The 25,525-nt window shown below is 43.0% G+C and overlaps 1 protein-coding gene across 6 annotated transcripts in view; it reads left to right on the top strand.

Moving 5' to 3' along the window:
• Positions 1-23,136, top strand: part of LOC126714675 (4-coumarate--CoA ligase-like 9) — a 66,201-nt gene extending 43,065 nt beyond the window's left edge. Inside the window, exons 4-6 of one of the 6 annotated variants that reach the window (XR_007651658.1) lie at positions 11,375-11,442; positions 22,798-22,899; positions 22,987-23,075. Coding sequence is in view for 2 of the 6 variants with exons in the window: in XM_050414931.1 (XP_050270888.1) it covers positions 22,987-23,061 (75 nt within the window). In the remaining 4 variants the exon portion in view is untranslated. Of the gene's footprint in view, positions 1-11,374; positions 11,443-22,797; positions 22,900-22,986 lie in introns of those variants that run through there. The other 5 variants (XR_007651657.1, XM_050414935.1, XR_007651661.1 and 2 more) reach the window with 5 other exon arrangements.
• The last annotated feature ends 2,389 nt before the right edge of the window (positions 23,137-25,525 follow it).

Here is a 25,525-nt window from a genome sequence, read left to right as displayed (position 1 = left end):
TTTACTTCTAATTTTTTTTTTAACATTTCACCTTCTCGGATAAGAGTTTTTATTGATCTAACCAAAGTCTCCTCCTCGGATGTTTTTGTAGATAAAAACCACGTCACTCCGAGACTCAGTTTTGTCAACATACCGGGTCTCAACAAAGTGCTGAGATCTTAGATATTCATAAGCGATGACAGACAGCTACGGGCCGCTCATTTGATTTTAGAATACAAGCCCCTGTCTCGCATATTTCAAGACGTAGGCCAGGCAATAAGGGCGGGTGACCCCAGATTGAATCGTATAGACATTTCTAAGCTGAGATTTTTGGCTCGGAGAGACCTTCCACCTGTTGTGCTACCACTTCAACAGGTTTTGCTTGAGGCAACAGCAGCGTCAAGGGAGGAGGTCATATCTTCTCGTCTATCACTCGAGAAGGAGATAGACAAATTCCATTTTGAAGAAGGGGAGATTCAAGAGGCTCCCTTAGTTAACATTTTGGTCGCTGAGGAGGAGGCTAATAGGCACTTGAGTGTTCACCTCCCTACACTGGTAGTTACCCGTCTAGACAACACCTCTGAAGAAGAAGAGGACGAGATGGCACTGAACCAGGGGAACAGAAGCCTGAGAGACCTTATGGTTGCAAGGAACAAGGGGACAACTTTACAAGAAGTCCCCAAATCCCAAGTTCCTCCTACTCTTCCCCCTCTTCCTCCTTTGCTCCCCACCGACCTCGGATTAAAAGCCATTCCTGATTTGATGAAGAAAAGGCTGATCTAGGACCTTGAAGAAGGGGAGGTGGGCCCTCAAAAGGGGACAAAACAACAGAAGGTGGCCAAAGAAGCCCGGGACAAGAGGCCCAACTCTGTGGACAGCCGGGAGGAGCAAAACAGTTGCTGATGTGCGCATGCCGCAATGCACCTAGTCTTCTCGGATAGAGGTGGATGGGACTGCCATCTCTTGGAACGCCTCAATTAGAGACTTCCAAAAGGGGCGTGCAGGATATATTACTGAAGTCCTAGAGCAGCCTCTTTTGCTCCTCAGGGACATGGAGGCTTACAGGCGCTTCAAGCAAAATGACCTCTTTCTGTCCCTGAAGAGGGACCTCGCCATGGTGAGCAATCTATCATATTCTTGAAGTTAAACATTAAATTGTATTTTTGTTCTTTCTTTACTTTTTTACTCATGTGATTTTTCCGTTGTCTTTGGGCAGGTTGCTTAGCTAGTTTTTGTGGTTAAGGAGTGGGTTCGCGATGCCCGTAATGAGGCTAACGCTGAGGCCCTCTCCTGTGCTGATGTTGAAAAATTCTTGAGGGCCCTTAAACAAGAACAGGCTGAGTTATTCGAGAAGCTGAAAGCGGCAGACCAAGTTCGCCTGAGTGTCGAGGCGAGTCTAAAGATCGTGGAAAGGTAGGCTGAGGATCAGCACCAAAAACTGCATCTGACCAAGATAGATCTAGCCACCCAAAGGCAGTTGGTCATAGATTTTAAGGTTGAGCTGCAGAAGGCCAATGAGGCAGCTCAACTGGCCAATGAGCAGCCGAGGCTGAGAAGCAAGCGTCTTATCTTCTCGGGAGACGCAAATTAGGCTCGCTGAGGAGCTTTCAGAGGTATATAGGGATTATTGCAATGCGACATGGGATAGGGCCCTTAGTGTTGCAGTTGTCCCTGCAGACTTTGTTTGGAGGCAACTTGGGAGCATATATTATCACCCAGATATCCGTGAAGTCCCAGGTGCCATCTCCTCTCCCTCTGCCCTTGCTCTAGAGACTTTTGAGCAACCTCTGACTATCCAAGCTGCTCTCCCTCTCCCTGAAGCTTCGAAGGGATCCAGCCAAGCTGGTGATCAAGGCTAGGGGGCTGAGGGGGACAAAGACAAAGGTAAGGGCAAGAAGAAAAAACCCTCCTCAGAAGCCAAGAACACTGCCAAGGACAAGGAAGCTGCAGCAAAGATAAAGGAAGCAGAGGCCAAGACCAAAGAAGTTGATCCTAAGACCAAGGATACTCCTACCTCCCAGCCGAGCCAGAAAGAAGACCCTCCTGCTCCCAAGGCCAAGGGTTAGCACTTAGGATTTTCTTTGCAATTTCTTTTGTAGTAGTGTTTTTTTTTTTTTAATGACATTTTGTCAATGTATATAATGTATTCCCTTTTTCATTTAATGAGAATGTTTTTCTCTTCACCTCTTACACTTTTGCTTTATGTGCTTTGAGGAGTATTACTATCATGAATAGCATTGAACTGTTGTTGCTTTATCTTTAGTAAAAACTGATAACAATGCACTGCTAACAATTTAATCAATTTAACCAAGTAACAGCAATAGAGAAATTTACCACATACCTGCACTGTGAATTGATCTTTCTGTAATGAAAGCTAGATCTAATGAAGATAAGTAATATACTTTGTAAAGAATAAGAGGCGCAGATATCCTTCACTCTACCCAACGCTTAGATAAACAACTAAGGACTTTAACTTGCTCAGAGCCATCAATTTGAGGAGTTGGTTATAATCTTGGATATGCCTTGACACTTAGAAGGATGCTAGCAAGTATTAGCTTAGCCAGAGCGTATAGTCTAGGGAACCAGGCCTAACTAATGTTTTGTTTAATACTGAGAAAAAACAAATAGATAGATGTCTTTGAGTGTTAATTTTACCGAAGTATGTGGTCCTGGGATCCTGACATAATTTAGGCTCTGTTTAACACTTAGAAAAGATGCTAGTAAGTATTAATTTGGCCATAGCATGTGGTCTGACGAGCCAGGCATGACTTAGGTTCTGTTTAATACTTATAAAGATGTCATAGAGTGTTAATTTCCCCAAAGCATCTAGTCCGAAGAGCCAGGCATGACTAAGGTTCTATTTAATCACTTATAAAGATGTCAACAAGTATTAATTTGGCCAAAGCATGTGGTCTGAGGAGCCAGGCATGACTAAGGTTTTGTTTAATACTTGGATAAAGATGTCATTAAGTGTTAATTCCCCAAAGCATCTAGTTTGAGGAGCCACGCATGACTAAGGTTCTGTTTAAACACTTATATAAGATGTCATTAAGTGTTAATTTCCCCAAAACATTTGGTCCGAAGAGCCAGGCATGACTAAGGTTTTGTTTAAACACTTATATAAGATGTCATGAAGTGTTAATTTCCCCAAAATATCTGGTCCGAGGAGCTAGACATAACTAAGGTTCTGTTTAATCACTTATAAAGATGTCAACAAGTATTAATTTGGCTAAAGCATGTGGTCTGAGGAGCCAGGCATGACTAAGGTTCTGTCTAATACTTGGATAAAGATGTCATTAAGTGTTAATTTCTCCAAAGCATCTGGTCCGAGGAGCCAAGTATGACTAAGGTTCTGTTTAATCACTTATATAAGATGTCATTAAATGTTAATTTCCCCAAAGCATCTAGTCCGAGGAATTAGACATAACTAAGGTTCTGTTTAATCACTTATAAAGATGCCAACAAGTATTAATTTGACCAAAGCATGTGGTATGAGAACTAGGCATGACTAAAGTTTTGTTTAATACTTAGAAAAAATGAATAAAGGGAAGTACATTGCCTTTATACAACAAATGAACATATTGACAAAGGAAACTTTCATTAATAATAATACATTTTCAGGTTGTTTACATTCCAAAGGCATGGTATTACATGCTTATCTAAGTCTTCCAGAAAATATGCTCCTGTACCAGCCACTGAGGTGATGCGATATGGTCCTTCCCAATTGGGCCCTAACTTTCCCCACGCTGGGTTCTTCGCAGTACCCAGAATTTTTCTCAACACCAAGTCATCAGGCACTAATGGTCTCATCTTTACATTGGCATCATAACTTTGCTTGAGTTTGTGTTGGTAGTATGCCAATTGAACCATTGCACTTTCTCTTCTTTCTTCAATAAAGTCTAAGCTCTTTTCTAGCAACTCATTGTTATTGCTTGGATTGAATGAACTGATCCTTAATGTTGGGAAGCCAGTTTCTAAAGGGATGACAGTCTCGACTTCATAAGTCCTTAAAAAGGGGGTTTCTCCTGTTGACCTGCGAGGTGTAGTTCTATACGTCCAGAGGACATGTGACAACTCTTCTACCCATTTTCCCTTCGCGTTATCCAGCCTTTTCTTGAGTCCGTTCACTATGACCTTGTTTATAACCTCAGCTTGTCTATTTCCTTGGAGATAAGCTGGAGTGGAATATTTGTTTGTAATTCCAAGATCACAACATATTAACCTGAAAGATTTGTTGTCGAATTGAAGGCCATTGTCTGAGATAAGGGTACGAGGGACCCCGAATCGTGTGACAATATTTTCCCAAACAAATTTCTTGGCATCCATATCTCTGATATTTGCCAAAGGCTTAGCTTCAACCCATTCGGTGAAGTAGTCCATGCCGACCAGCAAATACCTCTTGTTTCCTACTGTCTTGGGGAAAGGGCCAACGATGTCTAAGTCCTATTGAGCAAATGGCCAAGGGTTGGATAAGGGGTTAAGGAATACTCCTAGTTGATGTATATTTGGTGCAAATTTTTGGCATTGATCACATTTCCTCACATATTTTTGCACTTTTTTCTGCATATTTGGCCACCAATAGCCTTGAGTGATGGCTTTGTGAGACAAAGATCTACCTCCTGTATGGCTTCCATAGATCCCTTCATGTAATTCCTCAAAGAGTAGCTCTGATGCTTCAGGATGAATGCAGAGTAGATATGGCCCAGAAAAAGAGCGCTTGTACAATTTTTGGTCCTCGGAAAGCCAGAAACGAGGTGCCTTTCTCCGTACTTTATCAGCTTCTAATTTATCCTCCAGCAAGATGTTCTCTCTCAAGAATAGTACTATGAGATCCATCCAATTAGGCCCTACTCTGACTTGTTGAACATGGACCACATTTTCCTTTACCTCTGTGGGTTTGCACAAGTCTTCTATAAGGATAACCCGAGGTAAGCTCTGCGTCAAGGAGGTTGCAAGCGTGGCTAGGGAATTAGCATGCGTGTTTCCACTTCTATGGATGTGCAGCAGGCTGAATGATTCAAAATTTGATTGCAAATGCCTAACTTGACTTAAGTACCCTTGCATTCTCTCATCTCTTACTTCTAACTAGCTCTTCACTTGGCCAACAACCAGTTTTGAGTCTGAGAACATCTTTAATGCCTTTCCCCCCATTCTTTGAACCATGGACATTCCTTCCAGCAGAGCTTCATATTCAGCCTCATTGTTTGTAGTCGAGAAGTTCAGACTTAGTGACTTTTCAATGGTGATTTGTTTAGGAGAAATCAGAACTAGGCCCACTCCGGAGCCCTTTAATTTGTTGTACCATCAACATATACCTTCCAAAATAAAGGTTCTTGCAGGGAGATTGTGCCAACTGATTTTCCATCCATGTTCTGTGTCGCTGCTACTTCTTCTAATGGGGGTTCAGCGAACTCGGCCACCAGGTCCACGAGGACTTGGCCCTTGACAGAGGTACGAGGCATGTACTTGATGTTAAAAACCTTTAGAACTGTGCCCCATTTAGCAATCCTCCCCGTGTAATCAACACTTCAAAGTATAGCCCTGAATGGAAGCTAAGTTAAGACAACAATTGTGTGTGCCTGGAAGTAATGGGGAAGCTTTCGTGTAGCATGCACCACCACCAAGATGGCTTTCTCCAATGGTAGATAACGAACCTCGGCCTCGTGTAATGACTTGCTCACATGGTAAACTGGTCGTTATATGCCACTGTCAACTCGTATTAACACCAAACTTAGAGCATGAGGGGTTATAGCGATATAGGCAAATAGGACCTCATCCATCTCTGGATTGGACATGATTGGTGGCCGAGATAGATATTCTTTAAGTTGCTAGAAAGCCAAAGTACACTCTTCGGTCCACTCAAATCCCTTTCACTTATTCATCAAGAGAAACAAAGGTCTGCACTTATCTGCTAACTGAGAAATAAACCGGTTCAAGGTAGCAGTCATTCCGGTAAGCTTTTGGACCTCTTTGAGATTTTGAGGGGGTTGTAAACTATTAATGGCTTTGATTTGATTAAGATTGACCTCAATTTCTCTATGAGTTACCATGTAACCCAAGAACTTGCCTTATTTCACACCAAATGAGCACTTGGAAGCGTTTAGGCACAACTTGTGTTTCCTCAGAATTTCAAAGGTGTTTCCGAGGTCTCCCACATGCTCAAACACCATCTTGCTCTTCACCACCATGTCGTCTATATATATCTCAATACTCTTGCCCAACTATGGTTCAAATATTCTTGTCATCATCCTTTAATAGGTAGACCCCACGTTCTTCAAACCGAAAGGCATCACTTTGTAGTGGTAGTTTCTAATGGGAGTGACAAAAGCTGTCCTTTCCTGATCATCCAGGGCTAGTGGTATTTGATGGTATCCTTGAAAGGCGTCTAAGAAGCTCATCTGAGGGTGTCCCACCGTTGCATCCACTAACTGATCTATTCGAGGCATAGGGAAGCGATCTTTTGGGCAAGCCTTATTTAGACCTGTGAAGTCCATACATACTCACCACTTCCCGTTCTTCTTTTTCACCACCATTGTATTGGCCACCCATTTCGGGTAGAAAACTTCCTTGATAGCCCCTGCCTACTTGAGCTTTATCACCTCATCTCTGACAGCACCTGCATGTTCCTTGGAGGGGCGTCGAGGTGACTGCCTTTTGGGAGTGATGGATGGGTTAACATTTAAATGATGGCAGATGAAGCTTGGGTCCACCCCCGGTGCTTTGTAAGCATTCCATGCAAACACGTCAATATTTTTCCTGAGAAATTCTACTAGCTTTTCCTTCTCCTGGGGGGCAGCTGAGTTCCGATCAGAAAGAACTTCTCCGGGTCATCACAAACCATAACCGTTTCTAAACTTCACATTTTGTCTCTTCGACTGGTCCATTTATAGGCAATGCCGAAGCCTTTGATTGCTACGAGCCCCCTCCAGCAGAGGCCGAGGACTCAGCTTCAAGTTGATTTAAGACGGTAGCCACTAGGCATTGCCTAGGTGTGGATTGACTCCCCACGATTTCTTCAATGCAACCCCCCAACGGATATTTCACCTTCTGGTGTAAAATGGAAGAGACGGCCTCCTAGAGCATGAAGCCAGGGTCTGGCTACAATGGCCGTGTAGGGGGAATAGGCATCCACCATGATGAAATTTACCTCCACCACTTCTAAACCAGCTTGCACAGGTAGTCTTATCATACCCCTCAGAATGACTACCTTCCCATCAAAACTTACCAAAGGAGAATTGTAGGTCGTCAAGTCCTCGGGTCTCAAATTCAGCCCCCTGTATAAGTCGGGGTACATAATTTCGGCACCACTACCTTGGTCTACCATCATCCTCTTCACATCATACCTACCAATCCTGAGCGTGACCACCAGAGCATCGTCACGGGACTGTATGGTCCCAATCTTATCCTCATTCGAAAAACTTATTGCCGTTTGAATATCCCTTCTAACCCTCTTCGACTCCAGATTATCCTTCTCGGCAAACGGCCGAGCCACTAAGGGACAAGAACCGGTCCACCCGAGAGCAGCAAAGATGACATTGATCGTTCTTAGAGGAAGTCTTGAAGAAGCATCTCTCTGGGGATCCAAACCTGTTTGGTCCGCTTGGCCACTAGAATGGTGCAAAAGCTACTTCAACTTTCCTACTCGGACCAGTTGATCTAAATGGTCCCACAAATTTCTACAGTCCTTCGTAGTGTGTCCCTGGTCCTGATAGTACTAGCAATAAAGGCTCTGGTTGCACCTCATGGGGTTTCCAACCATCTTGTTTGGTCATTTGAAGAATGGCTCATTTTTAATCTTCTCCAAAACCTGATGCACCGATTCTCGGAACATCACATTAACCCCCTGAGTATTAGCAAATCTTGACTACTCAGCAAAGTCTCTCGAAGGCCGGTTGTTATTGTTGTACTGGTCCAACTTGAAATCCCTCCTCTCTTGAGGGATTACCTTAGTTTTTCCTTCCCCCAGCTGCTGGTCTTCCTTAACCCTCTTGTACTTAACAATCCGGCCTATGAGTTGGCACACACTGGTGACAGGTTTGCTAATCAAAAACTTCCTTAAACCATGCTCGGCTGGGATGCCGGCTTTGAAGGTGTTGATGGCCACGTCATCAAAGTCACCATCAATCTTGTTGAACATTTCCTAGTATCGGTCTGAGTACGTCTTCAAAGTCTCCCCTTTTCGTATGGATAAGGATAATAGGGAATCAATGAGCCGAGGGACCCTGATACACGTAATAAAACAAGAGCCAAATGCCCAGGTGAGCTCCTTGAAGGAATCTATGGAATCTGTCCTTAGGCCGTCGAACCATCTCATCGTAACGGGTCTCAGACTGGATAAGAACACCTTGCACATCAAGGTTTCTTCCTTAGAATGAACAGCCATTCTCTGACTGAAATAGCTCACATGCTCCACCGGGTCTGTTCGTCCATTGTAGATGGTGAATGTTAGCTGATGGAAACTCCGAGGAAGAGTTGCTCCTTCAATCCTGCGCGTGAAGGGTGACTTGGAAATTTGGTTTAACGCTTTGCTCATAGCATCATTTCCTAGTCCTCTGTGAGTTGGGCTCTTGTATCTATGCTCACGATGGTGTTCCTCTTTATATGAAAAAGACTCACTAGGAGGAGTCCTTGATCTACGTCGATAACTACCATCCTTCTCATCATCAGAGGAGGAGTCAAACCGAGAGGGAGTTCATCTTCGTCGTGCATGACATAATTCCTTCTTTAGATGGTCAATTTCCCTTTGCATGGCTCAGTTGTTCTACTCTTGAGAGACATGACTCCCAGCTCAAGAATGACTTTTACCAGTATGTGTGGTGTGTATGCTACCTTTTTTATCTCACTTACGTTCAAGGTTAAGGAAGTCATCTTGTCCCTAGGAACCCATGGATTCTTGTTGATGGGGACCTGATCCTACCATAGATGACCGTTGCACTCGCTGTTGCAAAAGTTCTTTCCACAAACGATGACAATTGTAAGGACATGTTTTGCAGCCCAAGCCTAAGATGTATAGGATCTTGGCCCAGTGAGTCCAGTACAATAAATTTGTAGAGAGTGGGTTAAAGAACTAGGCCCTAATGAAATGGACAACGCTAGTATGAATTTAAATGATGATCAAACAACAACAAGAAGCACTGATCTGAATCAATTCACTGTCCGAGGAGGTAAGTCTTTATATAAATCAACTAGATTGAATACAAGTATAATTTTGATAGCTACAATGTTCTCTTTCTATTTTTCCGATCCCTTCCTCATGGAGGGTCTCTTACATTATATAGTTCTCTTTGGACTATCTTGATCCTACACTTGTTGGTCATATAAGCCTTTATTTGAGTACTTGTTTCATCAGACACCCTTTTTGGCTTTCTGTGAGTTGTGGTAGCCAAGGCAACATTGTTCAGAGATCTTCTCCACATAAATGCGACCAAAAAAGTAGCTGCAATGCATTTAATGTGGTGGTAGCAACTTTCCCTTAAATATTTTTGGGTTCTCCTCCTTCTCGTATGTTCATGATGCACGTCCTTATCATTGGAGTTTCATGGAAGGTCACTCTGATCATTGGAATACATATTTGAGCTGTACTTATCGTATCCGAAGAGATAATCCTCCTCGGGCAACCTTCCCATTTGTATCTTGCTCATTGAATCCTGAGCTTGAACAGTTCTTTACCATTCGTTCCTCCTCGAACCATCCTTGCTCTCGGACAAGCCTAAGGCCCAATATATAATTTGGGCCCTTAATCCTACAAATGTCTTTTCTATATTAAAAAAAAAAAAAAAAAAAATCACTATGCGTGTAATTTAATTGAATGGAAGAGAAAAACATCTCAAGTTTTATTTTTGAATTATTAAAAAAAAGGTGATTTTTAATGTACTCCTTTTTTTTAATGATTTATTTATGTTGGTGTTTGAATTGTTTTCTATTCACATTTGTTTGTACTACATTTTTTTTTTCTTCATTTTAATGAATATCTTTTCTATGTTCAAAATAAAAATCACTATGTGTGTGGTTTAATTGGATCGAAGAAATAAATGTTTTAAATTGAGATGAATGAAAAATTATGATACTAAACAAAAAAAAAAGCCTCAACGCACGCGCAAAGCGCGTGTGATGAGGCTAATATATATATATATATATATATATATATGTAATGTTACTTATTGTTACTTAATGCACAACCTGTTGTTTAATAATTTATAAATATTTATACTAGTTTGCCTCCTGTGGGGAGTGGAAAGATCCCCGTCCAAATTAAAGCCCACAAATGAAATGGGCCACAGGAATGAGTTTGGGCTAGGTTTGGCTGTAAGGGGGAAGTCCAAGAAGGGAATAGGCTGTAAGAAAAAGGAAGTTAAATCTTATGCCTGAGAAGGAGAATGCCACGGTATAGTGACTCCTGTGAAGAGAATGGAAGGATAACCATGTGCTCAGTCAGTTGCACAAATGATCCACATGCTGCCACCAAATGGCACTAGGAACTGTGGGAAACTTCCAGAACACGCAAGAAGATCGAAGATTTTTATCTCTACCTCAATTTGGGAGCCCTCACCTAACCTATGCTGCATTAAATGCATGTAAGATAGCCTGAACAGTAAAAATATCTCACTAAAGGCAGAGTTCAAGGATAAGGAAGGGGAAGAATCCAATAAAGTAAGAAAAATATCTTTGAAGACTAGGCTGGTAGTGTAACAGCTGTAAAAGTTGGAGTAGGAGTGAGGCTTATAAAGAAGAGGAAAGTTCAGTGGAGTGGGGGGATGGGCTTTAGAGGAGAAGAAGAAAAATTTATCTAGGGAGAGTAATAGAAGTAGAAAGAGAGAGAAACACCAAGGGCGTCACCACGGGAACAAGAGAGTTTTATATAGTAGCATCTGTAACTTTAATTGTAACATGAATGGTCAAAGAAATCCACTGCTTGTGTTTTCCATTGTGGAGTGTTTATTCTTTATTGTTTATTTGTATTTAAGTTGTGTGAACTGTTATAGGAGAATTCCGAGGTGAGTATTGCTACACCTCCCATAGCTGATAGCTCAATGTGGCAATGGTTGGAGAATACCAAAACCTAAAATGAGAGTTGATTGCTGTTCTGATCAACCGTAGCCTTTATCCTTTCTAAAATGACTGTAAATGCGTCATGGGCGTTTTGTGAATTATTGCAGGTTATGTTGGTGATCCCGAAGCAACTTCTGCCACCTTAGTAGCTGATGGGTGGTTGAGAACAGGTGATCTTTGCTATATTGATGAGGAAGGTTTCCTTTATGTTGTAGATAGGCTTAATGAATTGATCAAATGTAAGGGATACCAGGTATTTCTCTTTTCATTTCTTCATACTATATGTTATGTCTTTAAAGAACCTCACCAGCGCTCATGAATTGCTTTGTACATATACATTATGCAGGTAGCTCCTGCAGAGCTGGAACATGTGCTTCAATCTCATCCGGAGATAGTTGATGCTGCTGTTATACCGTAAGTTTTTTAACTTCCTAGGATTTTGAAAACCCACAAACAAACAAAAAAGACAAAGTTTCTAACATGGTTAAGCCCTCATAACCTACATCTAGAGATTGTGTTTTTTTTTTTTTTTTGGGAGGGGGGGAGGCGGGGCGGTATCAATCCCAATCTAGAGTTAAACCTTAAATTCTCTGGCAGTCTTTGTTAATAACATTTTTCTCATTAGCAAACTTAAAGATAGCGATAGTGACTAGGAGGAATATTCTTTGAACTTTCATGGGTTTACAAGAGCCCCAATATTTGTTAAGATTGAATTTTATAATACACTAAATTCTTTATTGATTAAAAATAGTTTGTTTACCTGATTTCATCGTTAGCAACAATTGCAAGGACGTCATGAATCATGATTAGAGGTAAGTGAAACAAAATCCTCCGAAAACTCACCCCAAAGTTTTCAAATGGATTCAATCTTCTTGCTTTGTTTTAAGAAAAGCTTTTGGATGGCGAAGAGGTTAACATTAATTGATATTGCTATGATACTGTATGAAGTATTAATACAAATTATTTGTCCAACCTTTTGTATTTTACTTTATAATCCATCAATTTGGTACATCATGTTAAAATTTTCTTTTTTTCAATTTTAAACTTTGTGTATTTATATAAAGTAAAAAAATTTATATAACAAAATGTGATTAGTGGAGTATAAAGTGGAACACAACGTACATGGGATTTGAATTCATGAAATGCTAGAAACAAAGAAAATAATACAAGGGGTTCAATTTTTTGGTTTTTTTTTGGTTGCATTTTTTGGGGGATAGATACGCTAAAATTTTAACAAGTTGGGTTTGATAATTAATCTTTATTATCAAGTCAAGACACCAATTTGTTTTTGGTGTAAATGTGATTCAAACCCTAAATCTCTTGTTCAGCGACACGAGATTTTATAATTTAAAACAACGTTGAGTTTTTATTTTAGTAGATTATTGAGTTTAAGTACATTAAGAAACAATTATTTTGTATCTATTTCTTATGTTTATATTATAATAAGTTAATAACACTAAATATATGCTAGTTCGAATTTTCATATATTACTTAATTTAGTTTTTGAATTATTATTATTTCTTATCCTCGAAATGGTGGAAATTTCAAATTTGCCGAAAACAATACCACCAGTGAGTCACACGCTCCTCGTACGATCGCAAATGGCACCTGCACAACGAAAAGGAATAACCTAGCAGAGAGTACCGGTGTGGTACCGGCCAAATACCCTCCGAAGGTCAAGTTAGAACTATTCTCACTGCTCTAGAGTGCTAGAGAGGGTAAAATTATGCGTACCTTGGGTCACGAGGGTGCTAAGGTTTTTATAGTAGCAAGGATCATCCCTCTTTTCCTTGGAGTAGAAGTCTTTTCCTTATAGGAGTCCCTTTGGGCGTATTTTCCGGGATCCTTTCCTTATAGGAGTCCTTTTGAATATTCTCTAGCGTGGGAAACAAGTCAACTCTTAACTTATAACGTGGGAAGCAAGTCAACTTTATGCTTGGTCCGTCAGCCTCAATTTATCTCCTTCAGCTTTTTGGGCGTCACCTAGTGAAACCGTCAATCTCGGAGGCCGTCCGCTATGACCGTCAGCTATCTCTCCGTCTGTTCACTTATGGAAGACAGCATAACACCGTCAGTCTGAGGCTCTCCTTTTATCCTCATCAGTTGCCCCCTACTCAACATGTTCGACGCTTAAAACCGTCAGCATGTGGAGTTACTTCTGAAAAAGAATTATGAATGACTCCTTGAGCCGCGAGCTATTTAATGCAAGGTCACGTGGCGCGCAGTCGTTGGCCTTGTTTCTGGGCACGGGCGTCACCTCGCATTTCGTGCGCTTTCCCCCTATATAAATATCACGCCTTATTGTTTCATTTCGCCATTTCAACCTCGCAGATCTTTCAGGAGAGAAACCGTCGCTCTTACTAACGATTCGTCCCGTCAACTTTCATCAATACCGTCATTCTTAAGGTTGTTTCACTTATTCAAGATCTATTTTACTTGTAAGTTCCTCTTCCCTTCTTTTCTGCTTCTCTTTTTATTTTTACTTTTGCCCAAAGAATTTTTTTTTTTTTTTAAGAACGTCAGTCTAGGGACTTAGGGTGTATCCGTCACTTGTAGGTAGTCAGATGTCAAGTGACGTGTCGAGTGATCAGTCGTCAGTCCGCGACGGAGCGGGCTACGACGAAGTTTTTGGCTCAGGTCAAGAGTCCGACGGCTTTTCTGAGTCGTCAGGAAAGGAAACGTCAGCCCAATCCCTTAGTGTTGACGTAGAAGACCGTGTCGAGGGAGTTAGGGAAAAAGTGTTAAGTGAGGTTGAGGTCGAGGGGATCGATGAGGAAGTTGTTGATGACGGTAACTGGGAGAAAGGTGACGAGGAGATCGATAGCGACGGAGATAGAGGTGGTAGTGACGGTAGTGAGGATGAGGGTGACGAAGAATCCAGTGAAGGAACTTCAGGGAGTTCTGGAGGTAATCGTCCCTTCATCCTTCCAGAGGAGTGGGCCGTCAATAAATTTCTCCCAAAGATGAGCAACAGAGTTTTTTCTGAGTTGCGTATTCTTTTCCAAATCCCAGATCACATTCCTCTCCGTCTCCCTAAAAAGAATGAGAAGTGTTATACAGGGAGGACGGCTGATGTGGGGATGTACGATGCCATGTTCGCAGCTGGCCTTAGACTTCCACTGACGGCTTTACATCGTCGGCTGGCGGATTTCTTAGGATTGTCCGTCAGCCAGATTTCTCCGAATGCCTGGAGGATCTTTATTGGTGCTGAGGTTCTTTGGGGTCGCTTAAGTGGGGGGAACCGTCAACTTTCGCTTGACGAGTTCTTTTACTGCTACAGACCTCAGCATAAAGTATCCGCCAAGGGGACATATCACTTTGCACCTCGTGAAAAGAGCTTAAGATTAGTGTTTGATATGCCGGATTCGAATAGGAATTGGAAGAACAGATTTTTCTTTGTTAAGGGGACGGACTGGGTGTGCCGCCCGGATGAATGGGACACGTTGCCCGGGGGTTATTTTGATAACACATGGGCTTATATTAGGGAGTCAGGTTGCCCCCGTCTCTTTCTTTTTACCGTTGCTTTCCATTTTCCAGGGAGCTTTCACCGTCTCTTTTAACACCGTCTGTTTCCTTTTGTTTCAGCCATCGCTCGTCCGGAGGTGTCTGACGAACAAAGGGAATTCATCCGTCGGATACTCACCATACCACTTGAGCAACGTAGGTGTAGGGATTTGATAACCCTAGACACTCTACATTTGTATTGTGGTGGTCCTGAGCCGACGGTCGAAGCTCGGAAGTTGGAAGAATTTTCAAGAAAACGTAAGTAAATGCATTATTTAATCCGTCGGCTTTTTTATTCCGTCTGCTATTACTTATCCGTCAGCTTGCTTGTGCAGAGATGGAGGCTGCGAAGCAAAGGGTGAGGGCCGCTGCTGCCCGTAAGAAGGAAGAAGACAAAGCCAAGGGAAAAGAAGGAGCGTCAACTCCTCATTCCTCTTTGAAGGGCTCAATCAAGAGGAAGTCTGACGGAAAGGATGATCCTCCTTCTAAGAAGGTGGCCGTCACTCCTACGGACGTGCCTTCCCAGAAGTCGCCCGCCAAGTCTAGTCACGGTGCTGGGAAAGGAGTGATGACTTCCTCTGGTCCCGTCATTGAGGGGCCCCGTTGCTTGCTGACTCACAAGGATTACGCTGTCGAGGGGCTGGAGTCTCTTATCAAACAGACGGATCTGGATCCCTGTGCTCAGCTTGGGACGGATGACCTGGGGGCGTCAGCCTTCTTTGATATTGCACGGGTATGCTTCCTACTTTGATTAATCTGATCTTTACCTTGCTTAATAGCTGACGGTTGTGTTTCCTTCAGGCCTTGGTTCGTGTTAAAGCACTTCAAGATCGATGCGTGGCCAAAGAAGGCGTCGTCTCTCGGGTGAGGAGGCACAATTCCACCCTGATGGATCAGCAGGCGCAATACAAGGAGGCCGTCCGTCTCTTAAACACAGATCTGAAGGACGTGAAGGAGAAGTTAGGAGAAGCAGAGGGCGAGCAGAAGAAACTTGAGGAGGAGGTTTCGTCTTTGCGTGCGCAAGTGGTGACGGCTGGGACTGACGCAGTCGAAAAATTTAAGACAACTCAGTCCTTCATTGATTCCTGTGCTGACTACTATGGCACAGGTTTTGATGATTTTCTGAAGCAGGTAGCGTCAGCTTATCCGGAGCTGGATTTGTCTAGAATCACCATGGATACCTCCGTGCCGATAACTCCTGCTGCTGACAAAGATGACGAACCCCTTAGTTTGGATTTTTTGCTTAATGATGCTGGGGTTGTTTTAGCCCAGCCTGCCGTCCCTACCCCTGCCGAGTCTTCAGATCAAGTTGCCAAGGATAAAACCGACGGGGTCTCCAAAGATGCTCCTGCCCTTTAACCTTTGCTATTAATTGTAATTTTTGAACAATGTTTTTAAGTGCCCTTATGTTTGTTGGGCTTTTTATTTTTTTTTTTTTTTATATGGTGCTTGTTATCCGTCATTTTGAACACTTATATTGATATTTTTATTACTTGGTTGGCTTAATTTTCAACGAGACCGTTATCTTTTTTGCTTTTTAGCCTTTTTCGATTAGTTCGTCATCTTTACAGGCTTGTTGGTTAGAGAAGCTCGCTTGTAAGCAGCCTCATTCTTTGGTCAAACCGTCAACAATCTGACCGTCAACTTTATAAGTCCCTTAATATTTTCATTTATTGGACCGTCAGATCTACAGCGTTGGCTTTTTTCGGCCCGTCATGCACTTGGCCTTGGCCTTGCTCTGCTGGTCCGTTAGCTTCTTAGGCATGGTCCATTTGATGATCGTCGGTTTTTTAGCTTTAGCTTTTCTGGACCATTATTTTCTTTGGTCATTAGCCTTGATGTCTTTTGACATATTCATTAGTCCGTCAGTTTTTAAGTCTTGGTCCACAAGATGATAGCTTCATCTTTTGGACCGTCGGCTTTTTAGTTTTAGCCTTTTCGGACCGTTATTTTCTTGGCCATTAGCCTTGATGTCTTCTGACATCTTCTTTTGTCCGTCAGTTTTTAAGTCTTGGTTCACAAGATGATAGTTTCATCTGTTGGACCGTCGGCTTTTTAGTTTTAGCCTTTTCGAACCGTTGTTTTCTTTTAACCTTGATGTCTTTTGACATCTTCTTTTGTCCGTTGGCTTCTTCTTTAGTCCGTGTGTTATGGATTTAGTGGACCGTCGAAAAAGTACACTTCAGCAATTTCTGAATAAAACTCCTCTTATTGCCATGCATTTAAATAAAAGTAATTTAAACCAAATCCTGCCCCTTGGGCTAAAAAGTATTGTTGCAAAAAAAAAGAAAAACTAAAGTAAATGATAAATCTGAGGAGTAAAACTATAATTTGCTGGAAATAGAAAAGAGGTTGGTCTTCATGCTGCCGTTCCTATTGGTAGTATTTTCGTAGGTGCTCGGTGTTCCATGGGTGTGGTAGTTTCTGTCCCTCCAACGTTTCTAGGTGGTAGGTACCTTTTCTCTGCCACGACGAAACTCGGTAAGGACCTTCCCAATTGGGGCCAAGTTTCCCTTGGGTGGGGTCCCTAGCGGCGCCCATGACCTTTCTAAGAACAAGGTCTCCAACTTGGAAGTCTCTGTGTCGAACCCGAGAGTTGTAGTATTTGGCCATGCGGTTCTGGTACCTAGCGAGCCTTTGTTCTGCTGCTGCCCTGATCTCATCCACTAGGTCGAGCTGTAGTCGCATAGCCTCATCGTTTCTGTTCTCATCATGGTTGTGTACCCTATAGCTTGCGAGTCCGACTTCGGCCGGGATGACTGCTTCGCCTCTGTACGCCAGGCGGAACGGTGTCTCTCCTGTGGGTGTTCTTGCCGTCGTCCTGTATGCCCATAGTATACTCGGCAATTCTTCAGGCCATATACCCTTCGCCCCCTCGAGCCGAGTCTTGATGATCTTGAGCAAGGATCGGTTTGTGACTTCGACCTGCCCATTAGCTTGAGGGTGGGCGGGGGAGGAGTAGTGGTTCTTTATTCCTAACTGGGAGCAAAAATCCCGGAAATGGTCGTTGTCGAACTGCCTCCCGTTGTCCGAGACAAAGACCCTAGGAATGCCAAACCTGCATATGATGCACCTCCAGACGAAGCTCCGTATGTTCTTCTCTGTAATCGTGGCCAAAGCTTCAGCTTCCACCCATTTCGTGAAATAGTCGATGCCTACTACCAGGAATTTCAGCTGTCGTACGGTTGTAGGGAATGGTCCCATAATGTCTAATCCCCATTGTGCGAACGGCCACGGGGCCGTCATCGGGGTCAGCTCTTCGGTCGGTTGTCTAATAATGTTGCCGAACCTTTGGCATTTGTCACAGGCCCTGACGTAGGTTTCGGCGTCCTTCTGCATGGTGGGCCAATAGTAACCTACTCGCACAAGCTTGTGTACCAATGATCTGGATCCTGAGTAGTTTCCGCAGATTCCTTCATGCACTTCTCTCATAACGTAATCTGCCTCTTCCGTACCCAAGCATCTTAGATATGGTCAGGAGAAACCTCTTTTGTACAGGACGTCTTTTATCAAGACGAACCTCGCCGCCTGGACTTTAAGTTTTCTTGCGGCTTCCTTCTCGTCTAGTAAGATCCCGTTTTTTAGGTACGAGACTAACGGCGCTGTCCAGCTGCTGTCGGAGCATATTTCCTGCATGTCATTGAGATCTATCAGCGGGGAAAGCTGTACGAAGGAGAGTACATTACCAGGGACGATCATTCGTTCCGCTGAGGCGGCCTTCGCGAGACGGTCTACTCGCTCGTTTTCTTCTCTGGGAATCTGGATGATTTTGGCTTCTAGGTCGCCCACTCTTGCCCTTACTTCATCAAGGTACTTCTTCATCTTTTCGCTCTTGCACTCGTAGTCTCCATTTATCTGGTTGGTGATGACCTGTGAATCGCAGTAGATGACTACCCTTGTGGCTCCTGCTGCTTTGGCGAGGTCGAGTCCTGCTATCAGAGCCTCATATTCTGATTCATTGTTAGTGGCGGGAAAGTTTAGACGGACCATACATTCAATGGTGTCTCCTTCAGGCGATAGCAACACAATGCCGGCCCCCGCGGCTTGCCTGTTGGATGATCCGTCCGTATGTATGCTCCATTGAGGGGACTCTGCTGCCCCCTGGTCCTCGTCATGGGTGAACTCAGCTATAAAGTCGGCGACAACCTGTCCCTTGATGGCGGTCCGCGGACGATACTGAATGTCAAATTCGCTCAGCTCGATTGCCCATAATGCCAGTCGTCCCGCGGCCTCGGGGCTGCTCATTGCTCGCCGTAAAGGCTTGTCAGTCAGGACGTTTACCGTATGAGCTTGGAAGTACGGTTTGAGCTTTCGGGCTGCCGTAACTAATGCGAAGGCAAGTTTTTCCATCGGTGGGTATCTTTCCTCGGCACCGCGAAGCGCTCGGCTTGCGTAGTATACGGGTTTTTGCACTCTTTCTTCTTCTCTGATCAGGGCTGTGCTAACGGCTGCGGGGGAGACTGCCAGATAGAGAAAAAGCTCTTCTCCCGGCTGCGACGGGCTCAACAACGGTGGAGAGGAGAGGTAAATCTTCAACTCTTCGAACGCTTGCTAGCATTCGTTGGTCCATTCGAAGGATTTTTTCAATGTTTGGAAGAAGGGCAAACACTTGTCCGTTGCTCTCGACACAAACCTGTTTAGTGCCGCTATTTTTCCATTTAGGCTCTGTACCTCTTTTACATTTCTTGGCGGTGCCATTTCCATAATGGCTCGGATCTTATCCGGGTTCGCCTCGATTCCCCTTTGAGACACCATGAATCCTAAGAATTTTCCTGCCGTCACTCCAAAGGCGCATTTCCCTGGGTTGAGCTTCATATTGTAGGAGCGGAGTGTATCAAATGTTTCTTTGAGATCTCCTAGATGATCTTCCTCCCTCCGGCTCTTAACTAGCATGTCGTCCACGTAGACCTGGACATTCCTCCCAATCTGTTGCGCGAACATTTTGTTCATGAGCCTTTGGTACGTTGCGCCTGCGTTCTTCAGGCCGAAGGGCATGACCTTGTAACAGAATAGGCCTTGGCTGGTTACGAACGACGTTTTCTCCTGGTCGGCTTCGTGCATTCGGATTTGGTTGTATCCCGAGAAAGCGTCCATGAAGCTTAGCAACTGGTGTCGGGCCGTGGAGTCTACTAGGACATCGACCCTCGGGAGGGGGTAGCTATCCTTGGGGCAGGCTTTGTTAAGGTCGGTGAAGTCTACACACATCCGCCATTTCCCGCTCGCTTTCTTCACCATTACTACATTTGCTAACCAGTCGGGATAGTATACTTCCCTGATGAAGCTTGCTTCCCGTAGCTTTCTGACTTCCTCTGCTATGGCTCGGTCTCGCTCCGGGGCAAACACCCTCTTCTTTTGTCTGACGGGCGAAAAGGCGGGCGACACATTCAACTTGTGCACCATGATTGAAGGATCTATTCCTGGCATATCTTCATGACCCCATGTGAATACGTCTCGATTGCGCCTAAGGAAGGTTATGAGCTCCTGACGGATTGTGGGGTTAGCGAGCGTTCCAATTTTGGTCGTTCGGCCAGGATCGGAACTGTCAAGGGGTATTTCTTCTAACTTCTCAACCGGCTCCGTTACCGTCCGGTGTTCTTCTATACTTAAAGTCTGAACCTGATCCTCCATTTCCATCATGGCTATGTAACATTCGCGCGCGGCCATCTGACTCCCACGCAGCTCCCCTACCCCGTAGTCAGTTGGGAACTTAATCATCAGGTGGTAGGTGGAGGTTACTGCCTTCCATGAGTTGAGCGTGGGTCGCCCGAGGATAGCGTTGTAGGCCGATGAACAATCAACAACCAAGAATGTCACGTCCCTGGCTATCTGTTGGGGGTAATTACCCACAATTACGGATAAGGTGACCGCGCCCAGTGGGAATACTCGGCTCCCGCCGAAGCCGACAAGAGGGGCATTTGTTGGGATCAGTCGCCCCTTGTCGATCCTCATCTGCTGGAACGCGGTGTAGTATAAGATATCTGCTGAACTGCCATTATCGACGAGCACCCGGTGCATATTGTAATCCCCTACACGCAAGCTGACGACGAGTGCGTCGTCATGTGGATGGTGAAGGCGTCGTGCGTCTTCTTCCGAGAATCCGATTACGGGACCTTCTCTTCTTGTTATCTTCGGTACGGCTCCCGTCAGTTGAACATTTTGTATCATCCGAAGATAGGTCTTGCGGGCCTTCTTGGACGACCCTGCGGCGGTCATTCCTCCTACGATCATCCTTATATCCCCAATTGGGGGCCTCGGTCGCTCATTATCCCGTCGGGGGTGTTGGTCTTGCGCGGGGGGATCCGCTCTCTCCTTGCTGACGAATCTCTGCAGCTTTCCTTGTCTGATAAGGGCTTCAATCTGCTGCTTGAGGTCATAGCAATCAGCTGTATCGTGGCCGTGGTCGCGGTGGAACCGGCAGTATTTATCTCGGGAGCGTTTGTTGGGGTCACTTTTTAGCTTTCCTGGGAATGTCAGCGACTCCTCGTCCTTGATCTGCATAAGGACTTGATCTATCGGGGCTGTTAGTGGGGTGAAGGTTGTGAACCTTCCTCCCAGGGGCTTAGGGCGACTTTCGTCTCTTCGGTCTGCGGTTCTTGCCTTCTTTCAGCTTTGGTCCTGCCGATTGTCTTCCTGCCGTTCTCTTTTCCTAGGCCTCTCTTCCCGAGCTAACAGTGCATCTTCAGCGTTCATATACTTTGTGGCGCGATAAAGTACTTCTGACATGGTTTTTGGGTCGTTTTTGTATAGGGAGAACAAAAACTTGCCCTTCTTCAAGCCATTTGTAAATGCCGCGACAAGTATCTTGTTGTCAGCTTCGTCGATCGAGAGTGCCTCTTTGTTGAAGCGGGAGATGTAGGCTCTTAAAGTTTCGTCTTCTCGCTGCTTCATACTCATCAAGCAAGCCGTAGACCTCTTGTAGCGATGGCCCCCAATAAAGTGTGCGGTAAACTGGGCGCTGAGTTCTTTGAAGGTGCTGATGGAGTTTGGTGCCAGTCGACTGAACCAAATTCTTGCTGCGCCCTTCAGCGTTGTAGGGAAGGCCCTACACATGATGGCGTCCGCTACTCCTTGCAAGTGCATTAGGGTTTTGAAGGTCTCCAGGTGGTCCAGTGGGTCCTTGACCCCGTCATAACTGTCTATCTGTGGCATGCGGAATTTACTTGGTAACGGGTAGGAGTTGACGGTGGCGGTGAATGGCGAGTCAGTTCGGTTGATAAGGTCGTCAAGGTCGCTTGATACTCGTCCCTTGAGAGCATTCATCATAACCTCCATTTGTTCCTTCATGGCTTGCATCTCCGCGAGAACAAGTGGCGGAGTGGTTTCTGCGAGGGAGGGAATGCTCGTGTTCTGTCATTCTGGTTTGCTCGGGGCGTTGCTGGCCTGAGGTCCTTCCTGGTTTCTCCTGTCGGCGCTGGTTCCTTCTTGATCTGCTCCTTGGTTGTTGGGAGCTGCATCTTTCTGTCTCAGTTGCTCCTCTAGGTCGTGGTTTTGTTTTGTGAGGCGCTCCACGGCGGCGGCGAGCGTCCTCACCTGTCTTTCAAGCGCAGTTGTAGGGGTTTCTTCTTGTTGAACGTCGTTGGTGGTCGCCATTGAGCGGTGAGTACCATGTAACTCTTTTTGTCTTGGAAGCGAGAACGTGTTAAAGCGTTCCCACAGACGGCGCCAACTGATGATACCGAAAACAATACCACCAGTGAGTCACACGCTCCTCGTACGATCGCAAATGGCACCTGCACAACGAAAAGGAATAACCTAGCAGAGAGTACCGGTATGGTACCGGGCAAATACCCTCCGAAGGTCAAGTTAGAACTATTCTCACTGTTCTAGAGTGCTAGAGAGGGTAAAATTATGCGTACCTTGGGTCACGAGGGTGCTAAGGTTTTTATAGTAGCAAGGATCATCCCTCTTTTCCTTGGAGTAGAAGTCTTTTCCTTATAGGAGTCCCTTTGGGCGTATTTTCCGGGATCCTTTCCTTATAGGAGTCCTTTTGAATATTCTCTAGCGTGGGAAACAAGTCAACTCTTAACTTATAACGTGGGAAGCAAGTCAACTTTATGCTTGGTCCGTCAGCCTCAATTTATCTCCTTCAGCTTTTTAGGCGTCACCTAGTGAAACCGTCAATCTCGGAGGCCGTCCGCTATGACCGTCAGCTATCTCTCCGTCTGTTCACTTATGGAAGACAGCATAACACCGTCAGTCTGAGGCTCTCCTTTTATCCTCATCATGTATTATATTCGATTATTAAAATTTCATATAAATTGGTAGATACCCAGATGAAGAAGTTGTCAGGTGCCAATCGCTTTTGTGGTGAGACAACCTCAAAGCAACCTTGATGAAGCAGAAATAATGGATTTTGTTGCAAAACAGGTGTCTTCATGATCACTAAAACAAAACTCCAATTGATAAAATAGTCAATTTTTGGTTTGTTAATTAGGACTTTTCTCTTGATTGCAGGTTGCACCATACAAGAAAATAAGGCGTGTAACATTTGTCAACTCCTTACCAAAGAGTGCGGCTGAAAATTATTGAGAAAGGATTTGAGGAAGATTGTTACTTTGAGCTGTTCTTCTAGGTTGTGATTTTTTGTTGTGCAATGTATAGTAAACATATGAAACTCGCCAATCATTTCTGATGGTGATGATGATAAATATGTACTAATTAGTTTGTTGGAATTAATTAAAGTTTCAAGGTAAAGTCTACCATTGCGATGAGATATTGCTAGGTTTGAGCAAAAACCTTTGTGAAGATAGAATTCTTTTCCCTCACCCATTAGAGCAGTTTGTGAGGTCTATTCCCACTCCCACCGCTAATTTGCAATGCAAAAAATGTCCAAAACTCTAGGATGTAGGGTTTGGAGGTTATTTTATATTTTCCTCTATTAGTTTTTGGTTAATTACATTTTGTAGACTTATATTTTTGGTCAAGTTCATTTATTAATTTGTTATTTTGTAATGAACCCAAACTGTCTGCAACAAGTCCAGCTCAACCCAATTAAGATGGACATGAGTGAAGATCCAAAGCATGTGAATTTATAAATAAATCAGGAACAAAGAGCAAGACAAATTGACAAACCCAAGAATGCTGTGTTAATTAGTCACAGGCTGTTGTACAATTAGTTAGTTGGTTAAAGAGACAATTTTGATCTTTACTTGATACTTGCATTGTTGTATCCCTTGTCTAACTCTATGTTTGGTTCGAAGGAAATTGATTTTTGGAAAATATTTTGTACATTTACAGATGTTTGGGGCGACAAAAAATGTTAGCTAACTGAGAATTGTTTTCTGGTTGACCATAAAGGAAATTATGGTGGAAAATGGTTTACGCTTTCATTTCCTGTAAAACCATTTTTTGCCTCATCCAAAACTTATCAACCAAATCTCCACCCCCCACTATTTTCCACTCAACCACCACCTTCTACTAACATATTCGGTCTTCGGTGGCCAACCATTGCCACTAATGGCCAGTGGCTGCTAGGCTTCGCCATCGCCGGTCCTCTAATCTCGATTTTTTCATCAAAAATTTTCTCAGTTTTTTATTATATATGTGTTTAGGAGATGAGAAAATGTGAGAAAGTTGTATAAAATATATTTTCTATAGTATTTTCAGGAATGCAACCAAACACTAGAAAATATTTTCCAGGGTATTTTTAGGAATGCAACCAAACACTTGAAAACAGTTTATTTTCCAGAAAATATTTTCTGTTGAACCAAACACAACCTGAATACTAGGAGCGGTGTAACAATTCTAAGAGCACCCATATAAGTGAGTCTATAATAGAAAAATGTGTAAAATTTATATAGTTTTATCTAAAAATGACTCACATCAGTTAATGTATAATTATATAAATTTATATATTTGCTATAGTAATAGTGTAAATTTACACTGACATTATTCATTTTGCCTTTATTTATTTTATTCCTTCTTTATGATTCTGTTGATGAAGGAAGACAATGAATAATGATTATCTGTTAAGAAAATTAAACAATTAAGAAAAATGATTTTTTAATCAGATGTGACGTAAAATGGATAATCTTTTTTTTTTTAGGAACTAAAATAAATAATCTAATGTAGTGTTTTTTGTAAAGTAAGTAAATAAAATAGAAAAAGTAAGTTTTATATTAAATTAGAAAAAAAAAATTTAATAAACATTGACGCAATTTCTCTACTTTTGCTCTAGGGTCTTTCCTAAATTCGCTTTCTTTATTTTCAAAAGGTGACTTCAAAAAATGCTTACAGCTCACTAACGGTTTTAAGGGTTTGGCTTACCTCCAATACTTTTTTAACTGGAATCTCATTTTAATTTAATGAGAGACTGCCACGTCACCTACTAACTAAATAAAATGTGAAGATTAAAACCCAAACCACTTGCTATTGTATATTTAAAACAAAATGACATGTCCAGTTAAAAAAGTATTAGAGGTAAGCCAAACCCCAGTTTTAATGAATTATCAAGATTTGATCTGGTAGTTATTTAGTCAAGATTCAAACCACAAGATTTGTGTGGATAAACATAAATAGAGCAATAAATAACCAATACACCCACACCAAGAAAATGATCTATTCACAATGAAGAAGTGCCAACTATACCAATATAGTTCTACTGTACTCATTACACGTGATTTGTGCGTGTAATAATGTTATTTTTTATTTATTTGTTTTTTTGGTTTAGTATTATTTGTATATATTAAGAGGATTTAGAAAATTAGTTATTACTTTTTTTTACTATCAAAAATACCCCTAATTTAATTAATTTAAACCAATCAAAATGAGGTTTCTTTATATAAAAGCAGCGAGCGTGTGGTTTAATTGAGTAGAAGAGAGAAACACACTGGAAACTAAAAGAGAAAAACACATTCTTTGAGTGATACATCTGTTGAAGTGTGCTACAGTTGAAGTGAAAAAAATTGTTCTACAAATCTTGCTTTATTTCATTAAAAGGTATGTAACTTTTCTTCAAGGTATTGTTTTTTTTTTTTTTTGGGGAGAATTTGTT

The sequence above is a fragment of the Quercus robur genome, chromosome 2 (genome assembly GCF_932294415.1).
Source record: "Quercus robur chromosome 2, dhQueRobu3.1, whole genome shotgun sequence".
In the NCBI taxonomy this organism is placed as follows: domain Eukaryota; kingdom Viridiplantae; phylum Streptophyta; class Magnoliopsida; order Fagales; family Fagaceae; genus Quercus; species Quercus robur.
The sequence above is the reverse complement of the archived record's forward strand: the minus strand, read 5'-3'. Positions and strand labels throughout refer to the sequence as shown.